At 38.0% G+C, this 18,512-nt stretch overlaps 1 protein-coding gene across 4 annotated transcripts in view; it reads left to right on the top strand.

The window, feature by feature from the left end:
- The window catches only part of SLC17A5 (solute carrier family 17 member 5), a 54,338-nt gene that overhangs the window by 6,088 nt on the left and 29,738 nt on the right, over positions 1 to 18,512 (top strand). For 3 of the 4 annotated variants that reach the window (XM_044254632.1, XM_044254649.1, XM_044254657.1), the window contains exons 2-7: positions 1,582 to 1,778; positions 3,522 to 3,755; positions 6,758 to 6,845; positions 8,760 to 8,846; positions 9,642 to 9,760; positions 14,649 to 14,807. In XM_044254632.1, the coding sequence (XP_044110567.1) occupies positions 1,582 to 1,778; positions 3,522 to 3,755; positions 6,758 to 6,845; positions 8,760 to 8,846; positions 9,642 to 9,760; positions 14,649 to 14,807 (884 nt within the window). The remainder of the gene's footprint in view (positions 1 to 1,581; positions 1,779 to 3,521; positions 3,756 to 6,757; positions 6,846 to 8,759; positions 8,847 to 9,641; positions 9,761 to 14,648; positions 14,808 to 18,512) is intronic. The other variant, XM_044254642.1, reaches the window with a different exon arrangement.

Genomic DNA, 18,512 nt, shown 5'->3' with positions numbered 1-18,512 from the left:
ATTTGTGGTAAATAAAATTATTTTTTTTATAAAATTATTTTTTTTAAAAAGTGTGTGAGGGCTTCTAGAAAAGTGAGGTGGATCATAATACATTAATATGTCCCTTAGAAGAGTTGTGCCCATATTCATTAAACTTCAGTCTGAATCAGTACTAAGATCTCTGTACTCGGACAAATGTCCTGTTGCTTGAGGTTGGGTCAGTGCACCACCAGGATTCCTGAGTAGGAGAAAAAACACAAACATATGGAGTGTTAGTAGGTCATTACTAAACAAGAGCATACAGATATTCATGTATATGTATTTAACTCCAGGTTGTCATTACCAAGTAAAATAGACGTTTGTATCTTTTGACAGCTGTTTAGTAGACACTCAGTATTTGCCCTGCACTTCTGTAAAACTCTGGATTAGCCGCGCTCTCTCTGTCACTAAGGGATCACTCAACCTTAACTTCCTAAATTCCTGTCCCCTCTCCAATGCTACAACTCAGCAAAGGAAGAAAAAGACAAACTAATATGCATACGCCCCTAATTAAGGTAAAAAAAAAAATAGATCAAAACTCCTCCTCTTGCATGATCTTTCTTTCATTGGTTCCTTCAACCAATTCCGCCTTCCTCTTTTTTTTTTTTTTTTAATCTTTGTGTTACATTCACTTACTTCCTTTTTTAATGTGGGCCCTTTAAGCATGTTCAACTGAGCAACTGTCACAGATGCTGCAACTGTCATAGATTCTGCAAGTTTACTTCTGGATTCTTAAATACATTTAGATTAGGAGGGCCTTAAGTACTAATCATGGCTTCTGATTCAAACCCAGCCTCCGAGGATACTTTTCAAGGTAAGAAATTTATCAAGAGGGGTTTCATGTGAGTCTTGGCAGGAAACTTTTTGTGCTGGGCTTCAATTACAGTGAGATGGCTACTAACTCATAGTCCCCAGTATCAGTGCTTTGCTGTAATGAGTACTCTATACTGATTGGCCATGTTTTAGATAGTTTTTCAGAAATAATGATGCTATTAAACCCCTTAACTATTTTTCTTGAATCTTTGTCAACTGGCAGGGATTAGGGATTCAGTTTTGACTCTGTAATGGAGTTTTCTTTTCTTTTCGTTTAGAGAGAGTGCAAGAACACATGTGCATACAAGTGGGGGGAGGGGAGCAAGGGGGGGGAGGGGCAGAGGGAGAGAGAATCTCAAGCAGGCTTAGCACTGGGGGGCCCAGTCTCACAATCCTGAGATCATGACCTGAGCCAAAATCAAGAGGCAGATGCTTAACCCACTGAGCCACTCAGGCACCCATGTAATGGAGATTTTTCTGAGCAAAGTTGATAAAGCTGTTGCCTTCATGTTTTAAGAAACTGTCTTATAGTTCAGGCTCTCATGTGTAAATGCTTATCAAAACTACAGCTACTGAAAACAAACTCTCCTTGATAAATGTTTTTAGTTATGCTTAATCTGAAAATAGTCCCAGAAGAATATTCATGGTTTATTAATTTGTGTACTTCTAAAAAGTACCCTTTTTAGTAATTTAGATAATATCATCTAAGTTATTCTTCTAGTGAAAGTTGTCTCCCAATATTTATTTCAGCTCCAGTGTGCTGCTCTGCTCGCTACAACTTAGCACTTTTGGCTTTTTTCGGTTTCTTCGTTCTCTATGCATTACGTGTGAATCTGAGTGTTGCCTTAGTGGATATGGTAGATTCAAATACAACTTTAGCAGATAACAGAACCTCTAAGGAGTGTGCAGAGCATTCTGCTCCCATAAAAGTTCATCATAATCAAACGGTAAGTGCTACTTTTTAAACAAGCAATCTTAACCCTTAAATACGTCTGAGTAAAAGTATTGAAAGGTCTCTCTTAATCCTATAGAAACCACAAACACTTTATTCACAGAAGCTCTGAATCTTTTTCTCTTGTGCTTTTTTCAGCAACTGGTTGAACAGAAAGATAACAACAGCTACTGCTGCTTGGTGTAATATACTTTGATCTGTTCGAAAAGTAGTTGCTCGGTTTCCTCTATAAACATACCAACCATCCTTGAAGATAACTTGGAAAAACCTGTTTAGCCTACTAGAAAACTTCATTGTTTTTGATGTTGCTGAATAGTTTTTATGGGACTCTTCTGCAATAGTTGTTTTACTTAAAAGATTATGGTTGCAAGAAAGCTTAGGTCATCTGCAGCGGAAGAATAAGAACAGGTCAATTTCTTAGAACATTCTTTTCCAAAGTTTACACATGCCTAACCTAAGCTGCTTAAGGCACTTTGCTTGCTTCATGTTACAGTGGAATTGATAATTGTGTGTCCATCATTTGTTCAGAATTGAATTTTGCATACTTTAAGTATTTTATTTTGCTATGACACAGGAAGATAGAAAAGGAGAAAAGGCTAGTGTCCTTTTTTATGAGTATATCATCATCCATTTTCAGTGCTCACAGAGGAACCAGATAGCACTTGGGTTAGTGTCCTCTGCCGTTTATACACAAGCGCATCCAAGCTCAGGAGAGGGTTTCTGCCCAAATAAACAAGCATACAGAATAGTGACTTACCAAGAAAAAAATTTTATTTGACTTTAATAATGTTGCTGAATACATGTTTGAGTACACATCACACACTTTCCCTGCTTCAGCCTGTGACTTATAATTGCTGGACAGACGTTTCATGAAGTCCAAGAATCCTATAGTTAAGCCACAAATTGGTACTTCAAGTAAGGATAATTAGAGGGGTGCTTTGTATCTTTCCTTTAGCAAATGCTTTTGTTGATCTAGCTAGTTATCTTCATCTGCCTTATATGACCAGTAAAAAGAAATTCTGAGATCCTGACATGGTTCTTGACACATTGGCTCAGTGATAGCAACTATGTGAATTAAAGATGTCAGATGAGTCACTAAATCTTCATTATGACCTTACAATGTGCTGCTCCTAATTAAAAGACATCTACTCACATGAAGTCTATGGCTTGGTTTAAATACTTGCTCTTTTGTCTTGTTCTGTATGCTTGTTCAAGTACTTGTTCTGAATCAGGGAGATATTAATGAACTATATTTGTGCATACTAATAACCAACATTAAGTGAACAGTTAAGTGCGTGTCAGGCCTTTTTCATTTAATAATCTTCCCACATCGCAAATCCAGTAAGTAATAGAGCTAGTCTTGAACCCAGCCATGGCTCCAAAGCCCAGCTCAGCCACTACAATATTCTGTTTGGTAGAATTTCTGGATTGAATCTGTGCCTCTTTTTTGAGCTTTCTTGGTTATGGTCATGAGAAAGCCTCTACAACTCATCTATAGTTTAGTTTAGTAAAATAACGGGCCTTCTTGAAGTTTATGGCTTTCACTTACTTTCCGTTCACTTCTAGAAATTGCATGCTTGTGCTGTGGTGACTCAGCAGCCTGGTAAAAAGTTTGCAAGTTCTTCAGTCTAAAACAGTGGTTCAAAATTATATTTATATATACTAACATGCCAGTTAGACAAAGAGCTCTTTAGTCAAGGTCTTAAAATGTTGTTTCTTTTCCTCCTACTCTTTATAGGGTAAAAAGTACCAGTGGGATGCGGAAACTCAAGGATGGATTCTCGGTTCTTTTTTTTATGGCTACATCATCACCCAGATTCCTGGAGGATATATTGCCAGTAAAGTGGGGGGGAAACTGCTGCTAGGATTTGGGATCCTTGGCACTGCTGTCTTTACCCTGTTCACCCCCATTGCTGCAGATTTGGGAGTTGGAGCCCTCATTGTACTCAGGGCACTAGAAGGATTGGGAGAGGTAATTTTTTTCTCTCTTTTTTTTTCCCTCTTACCCTGTATCACTGTCCGGTCTTCTTAAAGATATCATTTTTTGGTATTAATATAAACCAAAAATTAACATTAGAAGATAATAGAGATTTATTTTTTAATTAGAAAGGTGACTAACTAGGGATAACTGGGTGGCTTAATTGGTTAAGCATCTGCCTTCACTCAGGTCATGATCTCGGGGTCCTGGGATTGAGCCCCACATTGGGCTCCCTGCTTGTTTTTCATAGAGCTTCCTCTTTGTTCTTTTTTTCTGATTCTCTAGCTTAGAGACAAATAATTTATCATTTTATATAACTATCTTTCTTTAGTTTTGTGATTCTTATGAACTTTCTGCTGCTTTGAGAATTACCAATTTTTATCTTTTTTTTCTTTTCCTCCTAAGATTTTTATCACTTGGAAATTTTAATTCTTATCTTTCTTTTACTTTCCACTTCTCTTTTGCATTTCATAGTATGTATCTACTTGTTTGTTTGTTTGTTTGCTTTAGAGAGGGAAAGAAAGAGAGGCAAGAAGGAGGGACAGAGGGAGAGGGAGAGGGAGAGAGAGAATCTTACGCAGGCTCCATGTCCAGCACTGAGCCCCACACGGGGCTCGAGCCCACAATCCTGAGATCATGACCTGAGTCAGATTCAGGAGTTGGACATTCAACTGACTGTGCCTCTCAGGTGCCCTGGTACCTCAGTCTTTAAATAATGGTCTCTTTTTGTTTCTGACTTTGAGCTTCTACCTGTGAAACTGAGACATAGGTTTATTTTGCTCTTAACATACCTTTGACTTAACCGAAATAGTGACCTCTGAGTTTGGTGTGTAGCATGAAGCTTATGTTAGGTAACAGTGTATCATGCTGTGCTGGAAAAACACTGACTGGAGTCATAAGATCAGAGTTTGAATAGTTAACTCCACTGCATCTAATAGTGAAACCTTATGCAAGCTTTCATCTCTAAACCTCAGTTCCATCATTTTTAAAAGTGGAACTAAAATACCTGCCCCCTCCTCAGTCACAGCTCAGATGTGATAATGATTGCTAGAATACTTTGGAAATTGCCAAGTACTGTTATTTTTAAGCTCTGATCACTCATCTGAGCATTCTTATTTTGTCCTTATCAAATAGAATTGTATTAAACAAACTCCTTTGACTACAAAATAAAAATGACTCCCTTATTACCAGGTTCCTCTTCTTACATAAATAAAACATACTTAACTGTAGTGTATTTTCTCTGATCCCAATATTGAATCTCCTTGTTGAATGTATTCCCATATGTTAGCTTCTTGTCTGTTTATGTCACTAATTTAGCATTATAGTATATTGATTGTATTACTACTGTTATCTCAAGTAACTGAGATATCTCAAGTTACTTCTGAATAGAATTTAAGTTGTGTTTATTCTTCTTTTGTCTTTATCTGTTCCGCCAGTATTATCACATGTACATTACCTCATCCATAAACTTAGGTTAGCATCTTTCATCTCTAGGATCTGACTCCCCATAAATATACCCATAAGGCCCCTAAGGTTTTATAATAAAGTTTTTCACAACATAACTTCTGTGGATGTTTCCCAACACCTTCATCTCTATTCTGTAGTGATCTCTATTCTCCTGTGATAAGAATCTGTGATACAGATTCTTATCAACTTGCAATGCTGCCTAAATCATTTTTTTAAGATTTTATTTATTTATTTAAGAGAGAGAGAGCACAAGCAGGAGGGACAGAGACAGAGAGAGAATCTCTAGTCAACTCCCCACTGAGTGTAGAGTCTAGTGCAGGGCTCCGTCTCATGACCCTGAGATTGTGCCAATATGAAGAGTCAGACGCTTAACTGACTGAGCCACCCAGGCGCCCCTGCCTAAATCATTTTTGCCTTCCACTGGTATTTCTGTCTTTCATTCTTCTTTTTTGTTTTGTTTTGTTTTTAAAGGAATCAGCAGAAAGTACAAAGTGTTAAAGCTTTTATTCTTGTCTCTGTTAATAATAGCACTAGCTACCCTTTAGCTTTACAACAATCATATGAGACAGGGAGTATTATCTTTGCTTTACAGATAAAGAAACTGAAGTTCAAGGAGGTTAACTAATCTTTGCTAGACTGCACAGTTAGTGAGTGACCAAAGACAGCCGTGAATCCACAGCTTTGAATCCACCAAAATCTCTTCCTTCCCACCTCTCCTCCAGCAGCTCCTCCTGTCCCAAGTCTCTGTGCCCCTCCTGCCTCCACCGTTCCACTGCCATTTCATATCAGCAACTGGCATTTACTAAGCTAGTTATCACCAAGAAGAAAAGAAAAAAAAAGACTCTATGCACTCTAATTGAATTCATTGGGATTTTTTTTTTAAAGGTTTTATTTATTTATTTATTTGACAGACAGAGATCACAAGTAGGCAGAAAGGCAGGCAGAGAGAGAGGAGGAATCAGGCTCCCCACGGAGCAGAGAGCCTGATGCGGGGCTCGATCCCAGGACGCTGGGATCACGACCTGAGCTGAAGGCAGAGGCTTTAACCCACTGAGCCACCCAGGCGCCCCCATCGGGATTTTTTATAGGACAATTTTTCTTACTGATTAAGGTCAATTTGAATTTTCTTCCAGTATCCCAAAGTATTAGCTCAGCATTTTTTTAAAGTAATATTTTGGTAGTAATATTCCCATTTCATTCAGGCCAGTAATAAAGTGAATGAGTAAAATTGGCCTTGAGAGGGATTCCTTTACATCATCATGCAGTGTATTCTTTTAGATTTATTATAAATCCTTATCTGGTAGTCCTCAAGCCACTTGACAGAATCCACAAATCTTTGTTCAGATTTTGGAAGTACTTCACTATAAGGTACTTTCAGTCAACACTGTGGAAACATCTCACCTCGCGGAACCCAATTCTAGTGTGGTTCTTATGCAGAAATCTCTCTTACAACAAAAGACTCAACTGGATTTAAAACATTAACAAAACTATCTTGTATTTCAGTGGAAATATCTTTTTCCCCTCCTCAGGGTGTTACATTTCCAGCTATGCATGCCATGTGGTCTTCTTGGGCTCCCCCTCTTGAAAGAAGCAAGCTTCTTAGCATTTCATATGCAGGTAAGATAACTATTCTTGTAAAAACTTTGCTATAATCTGTTATGTATATATCAGCCTTGGATAAAAAAGAGATGTGTTCACACCCAAACGATGTCAGAATACTCCTTTGGGTGAAAAATAAAATTTTGGAAGTATAATTTTATTATTAATTTTTCTCTTTGGCCCAACAACATATAGCAATGTGGCTTCGTTGACTAATGTCATTATCTCCATCTGCTATCATTTATTTCAAAACATGTTGCTTGTTCAGATGTTTATATAAAGAATGCTATGGTTTTGATTTTTTTTTAAGTTCCAATAGCTGGAAAGTTAAACCCTTTTGTCCTTAAGTTGTGATTTCTAATCTGATTGTCTAATGAGCATGTCATAACTCTTAGCCCCTCTTCATACATCTTTTTTCTGTGCATTTATTTGCTATCATTTTAATCAGTGGGTGAGATAGCATGAGCTTTGTATGTGAATTATAATTTTACTAGAAAAAAAAATAATAATTTTACTAGATCACACACTGAATGAAAAATTTTGGACCTGTCTGCTTTTAAATACAGTGGTTGAGAAAGACCTCTCTGGTGTCACCTTTAAGCTAAAATCTGCAGGCTAAGAACCAGCCATGCAAAGAGCAGGAGCATTCCAGCCAACCAGAACAGCATGTACAAGGGCTCTCAGGCAGGAAATAACATAAGAGTTCAAAGAAATGAAAAACCACAGTGGGTAGCTAGAACTTAATGAATAAAGGGGAGAATGGAATAAGACGAGGTTGGAGAAATCAACAAGAGCCAGATTATATCAGGCTTTATAGGCCACGGGAAGAAATTTAGTTGTGTTTTTTTTCTCCAAAATACAATGGGGAAACATCAGAGGTGTCTAATCAAAAGAGAGATATCCAATTCACATTTTAAGAAGGTGGTTCTTACAGCTATGTAAAGATCAACATGAGAAATCCGATATAAGTTCATGAGCTGGTACTACCTATGCTTCCTCCTTACGTATTGAGTGAGGTCTACGATCCAACTGGGGGTCAAGATTCTTTAGTCTTCACTACTTCGTTGCAGCTAGCCTAATCCCTAGCGCACAGTGCCTGAAGTGGAGTAGATATTCAGTTACTATCCAACATAGTTTTCCAGCCTTTATCCTCTCTTCCTTTCCTTCACCCAAGCAAAGTTCCCAAACCCACTCTGTTTCCCTCCTTTACTCCTTTACTCGTCCTTTTATATCTGCTTTTCTATCTTCTTCCTAACCTTGTTTCTATGGGACAAAAACCTTACCCATCTTTCAAAGTCTATTGCTGCCTCTTATATCTTTTCCTGACCTCTGGGAGTCAAAGGTCATCTGTCCCACATTTGAATTTCCACACTGTTCTGTGACACTTAACCCTTTCTAACCCATAATAATTACTTGTTTATTTTTCTCTCCTCTAAAACTTGACATCAGAAAAAACATCTCATTATTGTAACTGCCACTTTCTCTACTAAGCTGTCTTCTATTTGGTGATTACAATGAATTTCATTATTTATTTATCTGAAACAATTCTTTGTAATATATTTTGGGCAACTTAGATTACTAAAAGCTTCATTCTTATTTCCTCAGTTGTACTGTAGTACATTATGTTTATCAGCCTTAGAGACCATCTTTGAACCTTTCCCCAAAAACTTGCATTTCATTTCAGTTACTAGTAATGTGGCATTGACTAGCTCATGTTATAATAGGTCCTATACTGATTGATGCATTCTAATTCATCAATAGCTACATAGTTGTAACTAATGTAATTACAAATTAATGTGTATGTATTACGTATTGTGGGTTTTCTAGTAAATGATTCCTTGAGAAAATCTGTTACCCATCTTCCTTAAGCAGTAGACCAGTCCCCTTGTTCATCTCTCTACAGAGTTTACCAAGTCTTTATTATTGTTCTAGGAGCACAGCTTGGGACAGTAATTTCTCTTCCTCTTTCTGGAATAATTTGTTTCTATATGAATTGGACTTATGTCTTCTACCTTTTTGGTAAGTTTACTCAAAAATTTAACTTAAATCATAATGTAACAAATCCAAAATGTATTAATAGTCTAATAACTGGCTAAAAATATATATTCCAACTCACTAAGTTACCCACTCCTAAACCACAAAGTTCTAAAATACTTAATGAAAATCTGTTTTTTAACTTTATTTGCTTAAAATGATCTAGTTGACTTATGATGTGATACTAATTTTGGAATATTTCTCAATAGAAGCTGCTGTTGAATCCAAGACTTTAATGCTATACTCACTACCAAAAACTACAGTGTTGGTTATTATAAAAATTTATATTTTGAAAAGATTTTTTCTCAAGCAAAGTGGGATGCCCTCACTTAATAGCTTTAATTTTTTTCTCTTTTTATTCAGTCTCAGGGCCTTTCATTTCGCAATCTCATTAGCAGGATGATACATGTTTTTAATAAATTAGATTGCCATGTAGACATTTCATGCAGAAAATACATCTGCATTGTAAACAAAAAACAAATCAATGAGTGAAAACAGGTATCTGTGGATATAATAGATTGTGAAAATTTATTTTTCAAAATGTTTGTCTGGTAGACTCTGATAAGCAGAGTCATGTGCTTAAAGTTCTTCTATTCAGAACTTATAGGAAATAATACAAATAGCAAGTATCCCATTAGGAAATTATGAGTGGAACTTGAAATCAACACCAAGCTGAAACCAGTTTTACTTTGATAATTAATGATTACATAATTTTTTCAAGACATGTAAAAATTGATGCTGGTGCATTCTAATTTTATTTAACTTATTTTCCGTTTTCAGGTATAGTTGGCATCGTTTGGTTTATTTTATGGATCTTTTTCGTTAGCGAAACGCCAGAAACTCACAAGACCATCTCCCGCCATGAAAAAGAATATATTCTTTCATCATTAAAAAATCAGGTATGGACTCTGGCACATTTTTTTTTTGTTTTATTTATTTATTTGGGAGACAGAGAGAGAGCACAAGCTGGATGAGCGGCAGAGAGAGAAGCAGACTCCCTGCAGAGGAGGGAACCCAATGGAGGACTCTGGGATCATGACCTGAGCCGAAGGCAGACACTTAACCAGCTGAGCCACCCAGGTGCCCTATTTTGGCATGTTTTAAAACAATTTCAGAACTTTTTTTTCTTCAGAAGTGAGGTACCAATTTTTAAACAGATATTTCTATTGTGCATGTTCTGGGCAAAGTAGAGACCAGGCAAATGAAATAGATGAAGTGTTTGTTTGTTTTATTTGAGAAATTTCAATCTTTTAAGATTAAGTTCATGAAAGATTACTTTTATAAGTCACTTCAATTTCTTTTTTTTTTTAATAATCTCTACATCCAGTGTGGGACTCAAACCCACACCCTGAGGTCAAGGGTTGCATGCTCTACCAACTGAGCCTGCCAGGTGTCCCATAAGTTGCTGTAAATCTTCTAGAATAATGACTATCTGTGCGTCTTGAGTTTGTCTTCTTAATTAATAGAAAATGGAATGTTAATTATTAGAAAACCAGTGTTTTTATCTGCATTTTATTTATTTTTCTCTTTTATTTTCTCCCCTCTTCCAACCCCTTATCTATATTTTAAATGAGTGTGATATAATAAGGAAAACAGCACATTTGTTATGACATACAGTATGATATATACTTACCTGTTTGCTCCTCTAGAGTAGATCCTTGGAAAAGAATTATATGTTATTAAAGCTAGATTTTTTTTTTAAGATTTTATTTATTTATTTGTCAGAGACAGAGGGAGAGAGAGCGAGTGAGCACAGGCAGACAGAGAAGCAGGCAGAGTCAGAGGGAGAAGCAGGCTCCCTGCCGAGCAAGAAGCCTGATGTGGGACTCGATCCCAGGACCCTGGTATCATGACCTGAGCCGAAGGCAGCTGCTTAACCAACTGAGCCACCCAGGCGTCCCTAGATTTTTATCCCTTAATCAAGCACAATAGTATATCAGAAATAAAAATCTGTCATAATTTAATACAGTAAATCTTCAAGTCATGGAAATAAAATATTTGTCTTTGGAGGGAATAAAAGAAATAAAAAGCAGGAAAAATTAAAATGTATTAAGTCTTCTTTAGCATTTTAATACCTTTATTGTGACTTTATTCGTTTAAGAACAAAATATTTTATATTAAAACTTTTCTTGGGGCACCTGGGTGGCTCAGTGGGTTAAGTCTCTGCCTTCGGTTCAGGTCATGATCTCGGGGTCGAGGGATCGAGCCCCGCATCGGGCTCTCTGCTCAGCAGGGAGCCTGCTTCCCCCCTCTCTGCCTGCCTCTCTGCCTACTTGTGATCTCTCTCTCTCTCTCTGTCAAATAAATAAATAAAATCTTAAAAAAAAAAACAAAAACTTTTCTTACCCATTAAGTTGTTATTATTGATATTTTCAGTTTTTATATATAGTGTAACCAGGCAGCAATTAAATATTGACTCATTCACCTTTCTTTCTAAGTTTTTAAATTTTTCTACAAATGTCTGTACAAGCTGCTGAACTTTAAGGAATATGGCGCCTCTTGGTCTTCAGGTTGGCAAAAACTCAGAAAAAAAATCACAATATAGTATAAAGTTGCTTTATTCACTTGGTATCCTCTGTGATGTTGATCAAATGAGTGACCCACTTTACCCCTAAGGGACAGATAAAAATAATGTAATGCATTGTGAGATCTTGCCATATAAAACTTGATATGTCTTGTCACATTTTCTCAGCATTGATGGTAACAGCTTATTTATTTCATTACTTCATTTCTATCACTATTTGTATGGACTTATGAAACCTTTTAGTTTATTTAGATTTTTTTTAATTTTTTTATTTACTTATTTGACAGACGGAGATCACAAGTAGGCAGAGAGGCTGGAAGAGAGAGAGGAGGGGGGAAGCAGGCTCCGCACTGCGGGGCTCAATCCCAGGACCCTGGGATCCTGACCTGAGTCGAAGGCAGAGGCTTTAACCCACTGAGCCACCCAGAAGACCCAGTTTATTTAGATTTTTTAAAAAGCTTGCTTTCTCTACCTCGATATGTATCTAAAGCTGTCCCTTATCCAAACTTAAGGTTAATTTGTTTTTCCATATACTTCAGAAACTGGAATACTTGGAAGCTAGAGGAGTTAGGAGGATTATGTTTCATAGAATTCCAAACTGCATTCTTAAGCCAGATGATGTTGTGATTTAAAATGTCATAAGATAAAGGTGCCTGGCTGGCTCAGTTGGTAGAGTATGAGACTCTTGATCTCAGGGCTGTGAGTTTGAGCCCACATAGGGCAGAGAATTTACTTAAAAAAAAAAAAAGAAAGAAAAAGAAATGTCATAAAATAATGATGTGTTACATGAAGCTCCACCTTTAAATCTTGAAATCTTAAGAATCTAAGAATCTAAAATCTAAGAAATGTGCAGCATCCGCTGAACTTCATTCATTCTTTAAACATTTTTTTTTTTTGGAGAATTACCATGTCCTAGGTTCTTTGTCAAGTACTGAGGAGTTAAAAATTAATACAAGAAAGAAAATGAGGGGTGCCTGAGTGGCTTAGTCGTTAAGTGTCTGCCTTCTGCTCTGGTCATGATCCCATAGTCCTGGGATTGAGCCCTATATCCGGTTCCCTACTCTGTGGGAAGCCTGCTTCCCCATCTCCCACTCCCCCTGCTTGTGTTCCCTCTCTGGCTGTGTGTGTCTCTCTCTGTGTCAAAGAAATAAATAAAATCTTAAAAAAAAAAAAAAAAGAAAGAAAGAAAATGAACAAGGCATGGTTCCTGGGGTACCTGTGATCTCCAGAGAGAGATAGACATGTGTGCACATAATTTCAATATGATATATGCTGCTGTATCAAAATAAAAGTTCCCTCTCCTCCTCTTTCCCCAAATCACCTACATCTTTGATACAGAGTGAAAAACACAAGAATGTATCTACCAAGTCAGATAAAAAGTCCCTAGGGAAAAAAAGGAACAAGAAGATTAATAATAGTTCTTCCTCTCTTTAAAATAATCGTGAACCCTGGAGACAGAAACATAGATGGCTGTATTAGCTTTTGAGAAGGAAACCACAGAGCTTTAGTGTATAGGAAATGTAATAATATGATGCTCCAGGCCAGTGGATTCATGTTTCTTAATCATGCATCACTAAAAAGGTGGGGGTTAACACTCAATATATGTATATTTATTCATGGTTATCTACAAGTACTACTGTACTTAAATGTATTATAAACATGTCTAAAAATAGACTTTTTGAAGAGTGAATAAAATGAAATAAACTGTGTACATGAAGGGCGCCTGGGTGGCTCAGTGGGTTAAGCCGCTGCCTTCGGCTTGGGGCATGATCTCGGGGTCCTAGGATCGAGTCCCGCATCGGGCTCTCTGCTCAGCAGGGAGCCTGCTTCCTTCTCTCTCTCTCTCTGCCTGCCTCTCTGCCTACTTGTGATCTCTCTCTGTCAAATAAATAAATAAAATCTAAAAAAAAAAAAAAAACTGTACATGAATTTGGAATTTCAATAGGAAAAACTTTTTATTACTTAAAAATTGGTAATAATAATGTTTAATGGGAGCAGTGTTGACTGTGTTGTATCTGATGAGCCTACTGTGACTTTGCTGGGTGCAGCAGCTGACAAAGGACTGAAGAGGACAAGTGTCAGTTCTGCTGTTGTCTTAGTGTTCCTGTGAGCCTGTGTTACTAGAATTCTTTTCCATGACTTTCTGCTAGAATCTTTTGAAGACAGTGTCAGTTTTGTAGATTTGTTTTCATTAAAACTGGTTAAAAAAAAATCCATAAACCCACTTAAAAAGGAGGGGGTAAACTGTACTGTGTTGTAGTTGTGAGGGCAAGCTGACAAGTGAGGACACCATCAACCCCTTCAAACCGGGGAGATGATACAGTATATGACGTGTGACATACTCCAGAGCCAACCTAGTTACTAAATACTAATGGTGTTTAGTTTCTCTTCTTTAGAATAAAAGTGAGTATAGATAGATGTTCTAAAATGGGGACGCCTTCAGCTCAGGTCATGATCCTAGGATCCTGGGATCTAGTGCCCCATCAGGCTCCTTGCTCAGCAGGGAACCTCTTCTCTCTGCCTGCCGTTGTGCTGTCTCTCTCTCAGGCAAATAAAGAAAATCTTAAAAAAAAAAGTTCTTAAATGTTCTTCCATACAGCAAGGGGTCATCTTACATCCCCCTCCGGTGCTTACACCCTACTTCAAAGACCATTTCTCCAGATGCCGCTTAAACAAACGTTCTATTGCGACCTTCCTATAAGTCATTGGAATTGAGTAAAGATTGGATGGTGAAATAGGAATTCTAGTAGGACTTGCAGTCTCATTCCTTTGTCCTTATGTCAACCTCTGAATTTTATTATGAAACTATTCTCTATTTTATAGATGGAGAAATTAATACTGCAAGTGCATTCTAACATTCATAAAGATTACATTCCTGTTTTTTCTTTCAACCTGAATCATGGACAGCTCTATTGCTGTTTAATATTTTGAAAGAGCTGGTTTAAAACTCTGGAATTTACTGGGGCATCTGGGTGACTCAGTCAGTTAAGTGTCCAAGTCTTAATTTCAGCTCAGGTCATGATCTCAGGGTTGTAAGATCTTCCCCGCATCAGGTTGGATGTCTGCTTCTCTGTCTCAATCTCTCCCCCTTCTCCTTCTTGTGCTCTCTCTCTCTCTCTAAAATAAATAAATCTTTACCCCCTCGAAAAAAAGCTTCTGGAACTTACTAATCAAGTCTGGTAATGTGTTCCAGATGGAATTTTGGCTGATAAAGTATGGATATAAACATAACATATACTAATAGTGCCTGTTATTTTTTTCAGCTTTCTTCACAGAAGTCAGTGCCATGGACATCCATGCTAAGATCATCGCCTCTTTGGGCTATTGTAGTTGCACATTTTTCTTACAATTGGACCTTTTATACTTTATTGACGTTATTGCCTACTTACATGAAGGAGATCCTAAGGTTCAATGTTCAAGAGGTAAGAAAAAGTAATGATCTCTTTCTGATATAAAGAATACTTTTTTTAAAAGATTTTATTTATTTATTTGACAGAGAAAGCAAGAGAGGGAATAGAAGCAGGGGGAGTGGGAGAGGGAAAAGCAGACTCCTTGCCGAGCCCAGAGCCTGATGTGGGGCTCAATCCCAGGACTCCAGGATCATGACCTGAGCCTAAGGCAGACATTTAACAATTGAGCCAGCCAGGCGCCCCAAAAATACAGTTTTAAACTGCACACAGAATTTGTTTTTACCCATATAAAAGTCAGTTATTTTGTATCTTCCATTTTACACTCACCTACTGAATCTAGAGACTGCTTTTTTTGCTTCACAGTTGTACCTTCTTTGTTCAGTGTGTGTTCTTGATTCAAGGCATCTTTTGGCAGGTATCCCCCTTAACCATAAAGGTCTTAGTAGTCCCTAGTAGGTATCCCCCTTAACCATAAAGGTCTTAGGATATCAGATGACAAATTCAAGCATATCCATCACCACTTCTCCAAGGGCTGGTGGGGGCGCTCTGCTGGCAGCTGAGAGAACTTGGGAGCCATGAGTTTCCTGGGCAGAGGTTGCTCTGAGGCATTATTCATGCACTGGCAGGCTGTAACTGCAAAGCTGTGTAAGAAGGGCCTTCCTAGGATGCCTGAGTGGCTCACTCTGTTAGGGGTCTGCCTTCAGCTCAGGTCATGACCCCAGGGTCCTGGGATCAAGTCCTACATTGGGCTCCCTGCTCAGTGGGGAGTCTGCTTCCCCCTCTGCCCCTGACCCTCCTCCCCGCTTATGTGCCCCCCCCCACTCTCTGTCTCAAATAAATAAATAAAATCTTTTAAAAAGGAGGCACCTGGGTGGTTCAGTGGCTTAAAGCTTCTGCCTTCAGCTCAGGTCATGATCCCAGGGTGCTGGGATCAAGCCCTGCATCGGGCTTCTGCTCAGCCGGGAGCCTGCCTCCACCGCCTCTCTGCCTGCCTCTCTGCCTACTTGTGATCTCTGTCTGTCAAATAAATAAATAAAATCATTTTTTTAAAAAATCTTAATGAAAAACTTCCTGAAACTGCCAGTTCTTTTGAACCCATAGAATTGAGGCAGTTTCAAAAAAAAAAAAAAAGAATTGCAGTTTCTATCATAATCTCTGGGCTGGGTTTTGTCTTTTAAGAGATTGAGGAAAAACCTAAAGAGAAAGAAGCAGTTTGCAAGGAAAGTTGGTGGTGTTTTGCCTTCAAAATAAAAGATCAAAGACCTAAATGTGACAGCTGAAACGATAAAACTCTTAGAAGGTATACTTCTTTGTGACCTTCACAACAGTTTCTTATATATAATACCAAAGCATACGGGACCAGAGGAAAAATATATAAATTAGATTTCATCAAAATTAAAAACTTTTGTGCCTCAGAGGACACTATCAAGAATGAAAATACACACACACACACACACACACATATACATACACAAGAATAAAAATCCACTAAATAGGAGAAAATATTTGTAAACCGAAATCATTTATCTTCCATTTTTATACAAAAAGATATTTTCTTTCAAAATTCAGAGAAATGTGAATGAAGTTTAAAATAATTCTCAGGTCGACTGGGTGGCCCAGTGGGTTAAAGCCTCTGCCTTTGGCTCAGGTCATGAACTCAGGGTCCTGGGATCGAGCCCCGAATCGGGCTCTCTGCTCAGTGGGGAGCCTGCTTCCCACCCCCAACCCTGCCTGTCTCTCTGCCTATTTGTGATTTCTCTCTCTTGCTGTCAAATAAATAAATAAAATCTTTTTAAAAAATTAAAATAAAATAAAATGAATTCCTTTTTAACCTTTGTTCAAAATAAAGCCTGCTTGGAAAAGTGTTATATTTAGGGGCGCCTGGGTGGCTCAGTGGGTTAAAGCCTCTGCCTTCGGCTCAGGTCATGATCCCGGGGTCTTGGGATAGAGCCCCGCATTGGGCTCTCTGTTCCGCGGGGAGACTGCTTCCTCCTATCTCTCTCTGCTTGCCTCTCTGCCTACTTGTGATATCTGTCAAATAAATAAATAAAATCTTTAAAAAAAGAAAAGTGTTATATTTAAAATTATAATCTCATTAATTTAAAATGTTTAAAGCTCTTGATCCTTTGTTATAAATTTTCTTTTTCATAGAAGTTTAGCTTCATTAGTTATCCTCACTTTTCTTTTTTCCTAATTTTTCCTAATTCTAATGTCCCTATTTTTTTTAAGAGTTTTTTTTTTTTAAGATTTTATTTATTTATTTGTCAGAGAGAGAGAGGAGCGAGAGTGAGCACAGGCAGACAGAGTGGCAGGCAGAGGCAGAGGGAGAAGCAGGCTCCCTGCCAAGCAAGGAGCCCGATGTGGGACTCGATGCCAGGATGCTGGGATCATGACCTGAGCTGAAGGCAGCTGCTTAACCAACTGAGCCACCCAGGTGTCCCTAAGATTTTTTTTTTTTTAAGATTTTATTTATTTTTGTGAGAGAGAGCAAGCAAGTGTGGCGGCAGGGAGGGGTGGAAGGAGAAGCCGACTCCTCATTGAACAGGGAGCCTGATGTGGAGTCAATCCCAGGGCCCTGGGATCATGACATGAGCTGAAGACAGACTCTTAACCGACTGAGCCATCCAGGCACCCAATTTTGAAGATTTATAGTAGTTTGCAGAAGGTAGTTGTAGGTTGTTAGCAGAGTTTTTTTTTTTTAAAGATTTTATTTATTTATTTGACAGACAGAGATCACAAGTAGGCAGAGAGGCAGGCAGAGAGAGAGAGAGGAGGAAGCAGGCTCTCTGCGGAGCAGACAGCCCGATGCGGGGCTCGATCCCAGGACCCTGGGATCATGACCTGAGCCAAAGGCAGAGGCTTTAACCCACTGAGTCACCCAGGCGCCCCTGTTAGCAGAGTTTTTAACATTTGAACCTTAAGTGGAAAATTTCAGTAACTCTGATGAATTATCAGTCTTATCCCACAAGAGAACAAGATCAAGATCAGAAAATTCACTTCTCTATTTGCTTCAGTTTATTCATGTGTAGGATTCTGCCACAAATAATGATAGATGTGATCCTATTCTGCAGAAATCTAAATAGAATAAAATTTAAAGAGGAGGGGCGCGTGGGTGGCTCAGTCATTAAGTGTCTGCCTTTGGCTCAGGTTATGATCCCAGGGTCCTGGGATTGAGCCCCACATTGGGCTCCCTGCTCAGTGGGGCGTCTGCTTCTCCCTCTCCCTCTGTGTTGTGTTCCCCCCATTGCTGTTTCTCTCTCTCTCTCTCTCTCCCTGTGTCAAATAAATAAAATCTTTTTAAAAAAATTTTTAAGAGGAAATTACTCAGCTCAATACAAGAAAGAAACAAAAATCTTAGCTATAGAAGTAGAACTGGAAGCATACAGCATCTGAATATAGAGGACCACAAACTGATGAAAAAAACGGAATCTTAAGCACACTTAAATTCTTAAATTTAAAATATCAACAGGTTTTTTTTGGTTTGTACCATTCATGATGCTTAAATGGAATTATTACCATATTTAAATACCACTGATAAAATATCTTTCTACCTTTTTTGTAAAACATGACCTTAGTTGTAAAATACTAAAAGGTGTATCCATCTTTCTCAGACTATAAAAACATTTGTTCTTAGCAAAATTAGACCATTTATTATTGGCACCCCAGGTTTATGCTGGGAAAAAAATGAATAGAAGAAGGAAATATCTTTTGTTTTCC

Source organism: Neovison vison, chromosome 1 (genome assembly GCF_020171115.1).
Source record: "Neovison vison isolate M4711 chromosome 1, ASM_NN_V1, whole genome shotgun sequence".
NCBI classification, from domain to species: domain Eukaryota; kingdom Metazoa; phylum Chordata; class Mammalia; order Carnivora; family Mustelidae; genus Neogale; species Neogale vison.
This window is presented reverse-complemented; position numbering and strand designations above follow the sequence as displayed.